Source organism: Alosa sapidissima, chromosome 14, assembly GCF_018492685.1.
Source record: "Alosa sapidissima isolate fAloSap1 chromosome 14, fAloSap1.pri, whole genome shotgun sequence".
NCBI lineage: Eukaryota > Metazoa > Chordata > Actinopteri > Clupeiformes > Clupeidae > Alosa > Alosa sapidissima.
The window spans coordinates 11732018-11744290 of NC_055970.1; the positions used below are offsets into that span (position 1 = coordinate 11732018).

Genomic DNA, 12273 nt, shown 5'->3' on the forward strand with positions numbered 1-12273 from the left:
TCTGAGGCATTATGTAATCCATTTTGCACAACACCCATACCTGCCCTGCGTTCATTTCTTCTTTTGTGAGCGGTTTCCTCTCCCATGGGCCTGTACGTGTGAGTCCGTGCCCGTGTCTACGCGGGCAACAGAACAAAGGGTGAGGCGTAGCCGCCACATTCTCACCGGCGTGTTTTTGCTCAGCTCTGCTCCTGCGCTGCGCCCCGTTCAGCTGGAGACAGAACATTCCCCCAGAAAAACAGGGTTACATAAGCGCGCGAAGCACACACCTGCACGGCCCGAACCCCGCGCGCCGGGAGGAGAGGAGGCGAGATCAGAAGAGCGGCGGATCAGGGGATGAGTGAGTGAGCATTCCCAACCAGTCCCCAGTGGAAACAAATATGAATTCTTCTGTTTGATTTTTCATCAGTTAATCGGATGCAGGCGTCGGAACCAATGACGCCATCATTAAAGTGAGTCATTCCCTTCGGGTATGTGATTAAAAAATGCTTGGCCCGCGGAGGACCTAGTCAATATTAAAATTGGAGTGTGAGTTGTTGGAAAAACTTCTGTGAGTGCGAAGCACGCAGCGTCAACAGAGAAATGGGAAAATCCACAACAGGGCCTCGGCAAGATGTGCAGCAGCTGGGGGAAATTGGGAACTACTGCTCTGCTGCCATCTAACGTCGAAAAGTCGTCAGCACTCTCAACGACACGCAGCATGTTGTCAGTATTTGGCCGTATTAAGCCGAGAACTGTCGGTGTGTCATCAGCATTCTCTAACTCAGTGTTTCCCAAAGACTGGGTCGCGACCCACAGGTGGGTCGCAGGAGATTTTATTTGGGTCGCCAGCACAATTTATGTTGTCTAAATTAAATATTGGTGGTTGCATGCAGGTTGCATGTTAGATCTAAAGTGAAATGGGTCGCGACGGTCTGTCATTTTTAAAAAGTGGGTCCCCAGAAAAAAAGTTTGGGAAATACTGCTCTAACTGTACACGTGCCTCTCTGAGGAATACAGAGGGAGAGAGGAGTAGTTTCAAATAACTAATTGACGATGTACTTGTGTGCTATTTTTTAATAAATTAAGTTTATCTCAGTGCTTTAAATACTAGTATGAGCCAACGCCTGAGCAGGTAGCCTACGGGTAAGTGGGGTATGGCCACAGGGTTGGGACTTCCACCAACCTTTAAGCCCTCATGTCTTTATGCCTACATTCCGATTGGTTTGGCGCAGTACAGCAAACCCAGGAGAAAAGGTGGAATAATATATGACCTCAAATTAATTTGTAATTTCTATGTGGTTGACATAGCATAAACATCCTTTTATAATGGATGATTATTTGATTATTTGGATATTTACCTTGCCAAAGCACTTTGCCACTTAGACATCATGTGGCATCACGATTCTATATTTTATATTGTTATATGTTTCCTTTCGCAAAATACAGACTTTTCATCGTAAACAGATACAGAGCTGTCCTCACAATAACTGTTCTAAAATATATAAGTGATCCATTATAGTGAATGAACTGCAGTAGGCTAAACAAAGAACACCGTAAATGAATGGCTTCTACTGGACCATCTTTCAGTTATGAACATTTGGCTTTATAATAGGCCTAATACTTGGCCTGTGGCACACTTAAACTGTAGAGGGCGTGCTGTGCCCACAAAACGTAACAAACCTCTTCAGTAGGCTATCCTGAAAAGACTGAATGGCGAAAACTGACTTAACAGGAAAAAGAAAGAGCCCTCCTGGCACTTAACGGTAAACACGTGAACATACAGATGGAAACATGAGATTCTGTGAATGCAAATGCAAAATAATGGAATTAATGCATTCCGTGCCTATTCTGAGTTGGGCTGGTGATAAAAGATCACTACATTTGAGTAGCCTATACGCACTTCCACACAATAAAGAGCCAACTTACATCTAGACGGTTAGGCGTAGCCTACTCGAACAGCTTGGTTGATTTTTGTGAGCAAAGTGTGACATATTTCGGACAGACACGTATCTGCCGCCTTGGTGCTGCGCCTGCTCAGAAGCGAGCGCTTTTCTGCTTACAGTAGCAACATCCTCAGCTGGCCCTACTGGCTGGAGTCCCGATGTGCGATTGGCGGTGGTCTGATTGTGGATTGTGGTGGTGGAGCGTCGCTCTATTGTAGTCTGGTGCTGCTCCGTGTTACCTAGAAGGTGACATCTAAAAAAAACCGCGTTATCCTGCGAGCGATGAAAGAATGATCAGAGAGAACACTGCTCGCATAGCGCAGCAAAAACTCCCGTTTCCACGGTAAGTTTATTCATTTTGGTCTTTTGTTATCAACAACATTTGATATGTGTTTACCGTTTCAGCGCGTTGTAGTTGCTATGAATACAATATCGGCATTCCCTTGTGCATAATGCTAGTGGAGTCGTACAGTCATCTTTGTTGTGGCCCGTATGTTTGAGATCGTATAGATTTTTGTCTGGCTGTGTTTTGGTTAGCCTGCAGTTATTTACGCTTTTGCAGCCGTGTTACTCTTTCCAAAAACATGGCCAAGCTTGATATTGCATTTTCCTACAATAGGCTACTTTATAGCTTACTGGACCTATATACTGTTGGTTTAGTCAGCAATATTTTAGAGACGATTCAAGAGCGTAAACACCATGCAGTAGCCTAGACTATTAGGCTATAATTAACAGTGCATGGTTTATTATTGAAGGGCAGCTTTTGATGCGTTTTGCGGACTTCAACGAGGTTTCTCACATGTTGTCTGTGTGGTGCGTCTGTTTACTCTCTGAGATGGGCCAAGGCATTCGACGTATCCGCGTTTCACGTTTCATCTGGCGAGATGAAATTTAATATGAAAGTCAATTACAAATCTAAAAATGGCTGTCGGGTGACTGGTTGTGAATTTAGTCTGCATTCTTTCCAAGTAAGGCGTGGAATCGGTTGGCTTCAACAAGCACACGTGTCCACGTACATGCCAATGAATCAACCGAAGATGATTTCTCAACTCACCTTTTCAGGTAGAGATAGGCTACTATCACCCCCAGCGCCAACGGGCTGACGACTTCCCAGTCAAGAAAAATGACTACAGCCTGTATGTTCACCTGTGCATGTCATTAAGACACCAAGGGAGTGCTAGACCTCTCTTTATTTTTGCTTTATGCTCAGTGATGTCAGATAATCTATCAGCTATTACAGTAAAACGATTGTTCCAATCCCAATACACACACACACACACACACACACACACACACACAGAGATGCTGTTTGTTGATAGAAGTAGGACAGAGGCAGATCTGTGTCGGTTTGGGAAAGTCAAACTGCTGGAATATTTGTATGTTTAGTATGTAATTTGGTTACACAACACATGTCTTTGGTGATAGTGCTGTTATTAATGATTACTTTTTAGTCGATTAATCTGTCGATTATTAGTAATCGAGTAGTGGTTTAATTGATAAAATGCCAAAAAATGACACAAATCAATTAATTATTGCCAATTTGGTTAATGATTCATTCAATAGTCGACAACTAATCGATTAATCAATTAATTGTTGCAACCCAAATTGGTGATAGTGCCAGACAGCATGTATCTCTTATATACTGTATGTGTGTGTGTGTGTGTGTGTGTGTCTCTGTGTGCGGTCATGTGTATATGTCTGCATGTGCACATGTGACTGTATATATCGAATGGTTTAAGAGGGCTTATGTATCTACTCTGTGACAATACTTTAATCTGTTATTAGTGAATCTCGTGTTTGCACACACACACACACACACACACACACACACACACACACACACACACACACATAGACAATGTTTTTTGTTTCCAGGGCTTCTGTTTATCCCAGCTCTATGTTTATGCATCCAGAGACTCTCAGTGGCTTGAACGCTGATTAATCAGATGTATGTGTGTGTGTGTGTGTTGAGTTCATATTTGTATGTTGTGTGCTCTTGGTCAGGTATACACAGTAGTATGTGTGTGTGTGTGTGTGTGTGTGCGTTCTGTGTGTGTGTGTGTCCCAGCCACATGTGTGGAACCTTACATTTATATCTTTTTTTTGTCCTGGCCACATCAGAACCTCATCTCTGCAGATGTTCATTGAGAGCAGCTCTTTGAACGCTAACAGGAGCAAGACAAGCGGCTCCTCTCCGTCAGACATTAAGCCTGTGCGCTCAGTTAGGAGCAGTCTGGGCCTACTATAGCGCTCAGATAGGAGCAGTCTGGACCTACTGTAGCGCTCAGTTAGGAGCAGTCTGGACCTACTGTAGCGCTCAGATAGGAGCAGTCTGGACCTACTGTAGCGCTCAGTTAGGAGCAGTCTGGGCCTACTGTAGCGCTCAGATAGGAGCAGTCTGGACCTACTGTAGCGCTCAGTTAGGAGCAGTCTGGACCTACTGTAGCATAGCAGTGAGGAGCAGTCTGGGCCTACTGTAGCATAGCAGTTAGGAGCAGTCTGGGCCTGCTGTAGCATAGCAGTGAGGAGCAGTCTGGGCCTACTGTAGCATAGCAGATAGCGAGGCAGCGGCATGAATGGGGGGATTGTGTGCCCTGAGATGTTTGATGTCTGTTCTGCTCTGAGGCTGTGACTCAGGGAATGAATGGAGGTCCGAAAGCTTTTTCCTCCATCCATATGTCAACATGAATGGTCTTCACAGAGAGAGCAGTTAACCTCAAGGACAGGGACTTACTGGCTCCAGACACGCACACACACACACACACACACACACACACACACACACACACACACACACACACACACACACACAGTTGTTGTGTCTTAGGAAGAGAGTGAGTGTGTGTATCCATGTGTGCACGCTGTGCGTGTGTGTGTGTGTGTGTGTGTGTGTGTGTGTGTGTGTGTGTGTGTGTGTGTGTGTGTGTGTGTGTGTGTGTGTGTGTTAGACTACTGCAGACACAAGGCCCCTCAGTGCAGCGGGGCTCTGTGAAGCTGTGTGTGTGTGTGTGTGTGTGTGTGTGTGTGTGTGTGTGTGTTAGACTACTGCAGACACAAGGCCCCTCAGTGCAGCGGGGCTCTGTGAAGCTGTGTCCGTGCGAGGCAGAGATGGCTCTCCCAGCTGGCCGTGCCAACCACACCAGCCCGTGGCCGTCTAGCCTCGCAGAGGAGGACACGACGCACACTCCAGCAATAACACCGGCCAGGCCCGGCCTCTCAGTGAAAACAAACACAACAGTACCTGTTGAGCAGCTGTGTGCATGCGTGTGTGTGTGTGTGTGTGTGTGTGTGTGTGTGTGTGTGTGTGTGTGTGTGTGTGTGTTTGCAAGTGCGTGTGTATGTGTGTGTGCATGTGTGTGTATGAGTGTGTTTGTGTTTGTTTGTGCATGTGTGTGTGTGTGTGTGTGTGTGTGTGTGTGTGTGTGTGTGTGTGTAGGGGGACAATGTGCTCTGTCAGTGATGAGGAGTAAGTGTGTGGAGATCCCATGAGGAAGGCTGTTAACACATAAGCCAGGAAACCACGAGAAATCCCCTGGGCCTGAAGAAGCCCTGGAGTCACGCGTGCACGCACCGGTCAAGTGCTGCTTAGTTTCAGGAACATTAAACTACAGAAATGGCTAGGTAATGCACAATAGACTGAATCGAGTGTTTTCTTTTCTACATAGAAATTTACGAAGATTTTTAGATAGTTTATTAACAAACCTTATGGTGAGTTTAAGCAAGGAAGCAAATCAAATTAATCAATAAATTCATATTTAATTAATAGAATGTACTGTGTAATCAAAATAAATGAAGTTATTTCAGTGTTGCAAGAGATTTCCTTTCCATATCAGGGCATATGTACACGTGCTGTGAGCAGTACTAACACACTGAATACTCTCCATTGCATGTCTCGATTACAGTCATATGCTGCTGATGTCAGCCTAAAGACGTGTGTCTGGTAGGCAGGCAGCTCAGCGGAGCTAGAAGTGTGTTTTGAATTGTAGTCAAGATGTTGGCAGTGACTGGACGCTCTGCTCTGCACTCTATATCATGATGCGCAGCGGCCTTCCCTTTGTGACATCACAGGTCTCCCCTGACACAGAGCTGCAAATCAACGTCACTTTTTTTAAACCCTGCTTGTGACAAGTGTTTGAAGTGACTCAGCCACATCTGTGATTGGTTAATGTGATTGCATGCAGGTCTCTGATAGGCTGCTGTGATGTGTGCAGGATGAGCTTGTGTCTCTGTCAGGAAGACACAGGCTGCAAATACCAACAGACTCGGCTCTTGGGTTATAAACCACAGAATGCTCCTCTCTCCATGTTTGTATGACTCTCTTTTTCTCTGTCACATTTTCTTATTGTCCCTCCTTCATATCTCCTCTATAGTTTACATCCGTTCATGTCTTTCTTGGTCTCTGTTCATTCTCAGCCCTCTTCATAGCTCTCTCAACTGCCCTTCTCATCTGCCCCATATTATCCATTGCCCTCTTTCCTTCTCTCTCTTACTCTCTCTCTCTCTTTCTCACTTTATCTCTCTTTCTCACTCTCATTCTTTCACATTTATCTTTCTACCCTCCCCTTTTTCTTCACTTTTATTTTTATGTCTGTCATCTTCTCACCCCTGTCTCTGTACTGACGTCTCCTTTCTCTCTTCTTCCCTTCTCTCTCTCTTTCTCTCTTTTTCCCTCCTCTCTCTCTCTCTTCCTCCCTCATCTGTCTTTTTCTCTCTTCTTCCCTTCTCTCTCTCTTTCTCTCTTTTTCCCTCCTCTCTCTCTGTCTTCCTCCCTCATCTGTCTTTTTCTCTCTTCTTCCCTTCTCTCTCTCTTTCTCTCTTTTTCCCTCCTCTCTCTCTCTCTTCCTCCCTCCTCTGTCTTTTTCTCTCTTCTTCCCTCCTCTCTCTCTCTCTTTTTCCCTCCTCTCTCTCTCTCTTCTTCCCTCCTCTGTCTTTTTCTCTCATTCACTCATTCATTTATTGGTCTGTTTCTCTCTCTTCTCATCTATTGCTCTCCCCCCTTCATCTTTATGTGTGTCATACCCCCATCACTTTGTTCTCTCTCTCTCTCTCTCTCTCTCTCTCTCTCTCTCGTTCCCTCTCCCTTCTCCAGCTCTGTAATGCTTTTCTCTTCCTCCTCCCCTTCTCTTCCTCCCTCGTTCTCCCGCCCTCTCTCCGTTTCTCTCTCTCTCTGTTCTGGAGAGGCCTCTCTGGGGGCTTGTGTAGAGGAGCAGATAGCTTCCACATGTGACCACAGCAGCTTGGACGCAGCGGCTCTTACAGCACAAGCATGGTAGCAGAGAGAAGAAACTTAACTAGTGTGTGTGTGTGTGTGTGTGTGTGTGTGTGTGTGTGTGTGTGTGTGTGTGTGTGTGTGTGTGTACGTGCTTGTGGGCTAATGGTGATAACCGTAAGAGTACACAGGCACATAACATTAAACATCCTCACCAATGACTGTTAAAACTTTGTTTGCATCAGTAATGTAGTCTGCATGATACGCAGGACTACGCAGTATACCCACTTAAAAAGCATCACCATCTCAGTATACCCTCTTAAAATAGGCAAGGATTATCATCTGGGGTTGATCACAATACTGTATATCCACTACAGTATACTAGACTACACCACTGGTTGAGATATATTACTCTCCTCACTTACTTTCTTCCTCAAAAACGCCCAGTCTGACAGGCATCAGAGTAACATCTGATACTCTCACTTACATCTATTCACCCTCCCAATGTAAAGGAATCCACCCTACAGCGTTCTCAGTGAACACAGACAACTACCACAGGCCCTATCCTCTCAAATACCACCAGACAACAAAGGCTAAATCACTAATCTGTAATCTGAGCGAAGGAGTGAGGGATTAACATCCCTGCAGTGGGTGTGATTTGGGACTCTCTCTCTTAGCATCAGTGACCGCTGTCGCCCCATCTTGTCAGAGACACAGCAATGGGGGAGGCCACTGCCTGGTGGGGGTCCGCACAGTGGGGGGGGGGGATGCTGCCATAATCCAGCCAGAATCTCTGGCTCGTCTGCTTTTACGCCATGAGGTACACTCGGATCGTACACAAACAATAGGCCCCAACCTCTCACGTCCAAGATGTTGTTTATGTGGATTATTTACAAAACAAACACACAAACAGACAGGCATATTGATCATGATTCAGCTGTATTTAAACCACTTGAATAATAAATGTATTCTGCTTGAATAATTTAATTGCTGTTATTGCTGTACTATTGACACGTATCGGCATGTAATATGTCACAGACCATAGGAGTAAATCCAACGTGTCGCCTCACAGACACAGATCCATATGATCTTCATCCTTTTAGTCAGGATTATCCCAAGCAACTTACAAACAAGGTCAGATATAAAACATGTATGTGAAGCCGCAGGGTGAGATGCATGTGTGTGTGTAGGGGAAATGTATAGGGTGAGATAAATGTATAGGGTGAGATGCATGTGTGTGTGTAGAGGAATGTAGGGTGAGATGCACGTGTGTGTGTAGGGGAATGTATAGGTTGAGATGCATGTGTGTGTGTAGGGGAATGTATAGGTTGAGATGCATGTCTGTGTGTAGGGCGAATGTATAGGTTGAGATGCATGTCTGTGTGTAGGGGAATGTATGACTCCATGTATGTCTGTGTGTAGGGGAAATGTGATGTATATCTATGACTCCATGTATGTGCTGTTTTGCTTAAACTCATTTCTTGTGCCGTCAGTATATACGTATATATACTTTTTTTGATCCCGTGAGGGAAATTTGGTCTGCATTTATCCCAATCCGTGAATTAGTGAAACACACTCAGCACACAGTGAACACACAGTGAGGTGAAGCACACACTAATGCCAATGCAGTGAGCTGCCTGCTACAACAGTGGCGCTCAGGGAGCAGTGAGGGGTTAGGTGCCTTGCTCAAGGGCACTTCTGCGCTTCCTACTGGTCGGGGTTCGAACCGGCAACCCTCCGATTACAAGTCCGAAGCGCTAACCAGTAGGCCACGGCTGCCTGTCAGTTCAGTGAGTAATCAGACAGTCAAAGTGACATTCACCCAGGCCAGCTGATTGTGTTGAAGTTCATAATAGTGTTCATAGTGGATTAGATCCGTGACTTAGTCATAGTTATCATCACTTTCGTTTAGGCAGAGAAGGGTTTGCGTATCACTGCAGTTTCCTTTCTTTATGTGTATTGTGAAGGTGTGAAAGACACCCATGCACATGATGCACCTCATGTTGATACGTTACTAATACACACAGCACATAGTAAATGACAGGCGCAAAGAGAAAGAGTAAAGCACAAGGCTGAGCTTGAGAAGTGTTGAATGCTGAGCTTGGGAAGTGTCAGATGCACTTAAAAACAGAAAGGTGTGTGTGTGTGTGTGATTCTGTTTCTGTGTATTTGTGTGTGTGTGTGTGTGTGTGTGTGTGTGTGTGTGTGTGTGTGTGTGTGTGTGTGTGTGTGTGTGATGTAAAAACTGAGTGATTGATGCATGAGCGGATCTGTATAAACGAGGGAAGAGACCGCATGAATAAGTGTGTGTTTGACAGAGAGATGGAGGATGCCAAGAGCATGTGTTGAGCATGCAGTGGAGACCTTGAGGGAACGGCGTCTCTAAATGGGTCAGATGATCCACTACTGCAGTTTAATTGTTTCTCTTTATTTTGAGAGTTAAATCATCTCATGAATAGGCCCCTCAGACCAACCCAGCCAAACACAACACGTCCACAACAGTCATGTGAGAGAGAGAAGGTAAAAGAGACCAAATGTGTGTGTGCTTTGTGTCTGTGGAACAGCGGGTTAAGCTCAAGGGTCAGTACTGGTGAAACTCAAACACAGTCATGTTCATACACACACACACACAAACACAGACTGCCGAATCAGCTTCTGCTGTGTTTGAGAGCAGTTGTGTAAGAGGATAAGAGAGCTGCATGGCTCGGTCAGTTAAGAGATCATCGAGTGCCAGCATCAAACATCCGCCATGATGCGTGCGCTGCTGCCTGGACCCGCTGGATGGGATCTGGGGATGATGATGATGATGATGATCAGGGTGGACATGTTGATGTTGTCCTATTTGTTTGGGTTGTGCCATGGGTTTATTTTATCAGAATGTCATTGCATGGCAGATGGTGAAAACTCATACAGCAAAAAATTCTGTGCAACAGTGTGTGTGTGTAGGCCTATGTTTGCGTGCTTTAGTGTTTGTGTGTGTGTGTGTGTGTAGGCCTATGTTAGTGTGCTTTTGTGTGTGTGTGAGTGTGTGTGTGTGTGTGTGTGTGTGTGTGTGTGCCCGCATGAACAAATGCTCATGCCAGGAAGGAGACTATTTCTGTATGTGTGACAGATGCCTGGAGGAGGCATGCAGTGAATGAGAGAGAGAGAGCAATGAGAGAGAGAGAGAAGAGAGAGAGAAGAGAGCGAGGGAAAGAATGAGAGAGGCCAGGGAAAAGACCTAGAGACACAGCGAAAGAGAGAGATGCGAGAAAAGAGCGAGAGAAAGAGGAGTGTAGATACGGTGAAAACAGAGAGGGAGGAAACGTGAGGCAGGTCCAGAACACGAAGAAGGGAGGAGGAAGGGAGGAAAAGAAAAGAAGAATGAGCATGAGAGAGGGATTGAAAGAGAGAGGTGTCCGGCACAGAGGAATGGTGGCAGAGGAAGTTTGGCGGGAACCTTTTTGGCCTGTCCTGTCCGTCTCCTCGTTCCCAGGGGGATTGCGTTTCTGATGTGCACAGCAGACGGCCTCCTCAGAGCACAGGGAGGGTACGGTTACCCGCGCGGCATTTCCAGCTGACTCCGGGCCAGACTTTGGTCACTACACCACTGACCACAGGCATTGGACGGACACAAACACAGCGGATCTGAGAGCAGTGTGTTCTCTCTCTCTCTCTCTCTCTCTCTCTCTCTCTCTCTCTCTCTCTGTGTGTGTGTGTGTGTGTGTGTGTGTGGGTGGGTAGCACAGAATCAAACACACAAATATTGGTGCTGTGAGTGAACTCTATTTGGAAACATCAACCACATGCCAACACAACTAGTCAGGGATAGGTTAGTAACCCCTCGCATCACAGGTTCCACATCTTTGTGTGTGTGTGTGTGTGTGTGTGTGTGTGTGTGTGTGTGTGTGTGTGCGCGCATACCAAGAGCTTGTAAGCACATACTCATGTGCACATGAACACAGACATACAGGTCAGTGATGCATGCAGGATATATGGTGTGATGGGTGTTGTTAGGGTGAGAATATGGGAGGTATGTTGAAGAGTTTATGTTTCATGCGGGCATCTGAGTGTGGTCATAATGTTTCATGCGGGCATCTGAGCGTGGTCTTTATGTTTCATGCGGGCGTCTGAGCGTGGGCTTTATGTTTCATGCGGGCGTCTGAGCGTGGGCTTTATGTTTCATGCGGGCGTCTGAGCGTGGTCTTTATGTTTCATGCGGGCGTCTGAGCGTGGGCTTTATGTTTCATGCGGGTGTCTGAGCGTGGTATTTAATCCTGGTATGTTGAAGAGTCTATGTTTCATGCGTGTGTCTGAGCGTGGTCTTTATGGTTCATGCAGGCGTCTGAGCGTGGCCTTTATGGTTCATGCAGGCATCTGAGCGTGGCCTTTATGTTTCATGCGGGCGTCTGAGCGTGGTCTTTATGTTTCATGCGGGCGTCTGAGCGTGGTCTTTATGTTTCATGTGGGTGTCTGAGCGTGGGCTTTATGTTTCATGCGGGTGCCTGGGCGTGGTAGTTAATCCTGGTATGTTGAAGAGTCTATGTTGAAGAGTCTATGTTGAAGAGTCTATGTTTCATGCGGGTGTCTGAGCGTGGTCTTTATGGTTCATGCAGGCGTCTGAGCGTGGTCTTTATGTTTCATGCGGGCATCTAAGCGTGGTCTTTATGTTTCATGCAGGCGTCTGAGCGTGGTCTTTATGTTTCATGCGGGCGTCTGAGAGTGGTCTTTAATCCTGGTTTGTCCTCTTTGGCAGGTGTTGACATGAAGAAAGACATAGAGGTTCTGGTTGCAGAGGAAAGAGCAGCAATCATCTCTAAATATGATAAGGTAGGTGGCTGATGTGTTTACAAATTACAGAAATGTTTTTTAAATGGCTATATACTGTAAATGGATCCTACCCAAATACATACAAATAAACATTGGAATACACGTTGACAGTAATTACACTTGCTCCTTCAGTTTCCATTTGTATGTCTTACTGTGTGTGCACATTTGTGCCTGTGTGTGTATGTGCTGTCATGTCCACTCTCAGGAGGAGAAGTACGTTCTTTTTCAGTCGCATCGGTAAAAAACGTGACCGCTACTCTATGAGGGAGCCCAGGACCAAAAACAACGTGTGTGATAGAATGTGTGTGTTGGGGGCGAGGGAGTGCTGTG

General features: G+C 45.9%; 1 protein-coding gene across 6 annotated transcripts in view; it reads left to right on the plus strand.

The window, feature by feature from the left end:
* The first annotated feature begins 2035 nt into the window (after nt 1-2035).
* The window catches only part of si:ch211-288d18.1 (USP6 N-terminal-like protein), a 23364-nt gene continuing 13126 nt past the window's right edge, over nt 2036-12273 (plus strand). For 2 of the 6 annotated variants that reach the window (XR_006022499.1, XM_042062387.1), the window contains exons 1-3: nt 2036-2268; nt 11870-11943; nt 12149-12230. Coding sequence is in view for 5 of the 6 variants with exons in the window: in XM_042062387.1 (XP_041918321.1) it covers nt 11936-11943; nt 12149-12230 (90 nt within the window). In the remaining variant the exon portion in view is untranslated. The other 4 variants (XM_042062388.1, XM_042062389.1, XM_042062391.1 and 1 more) reach the window with 4 other exon arrangements.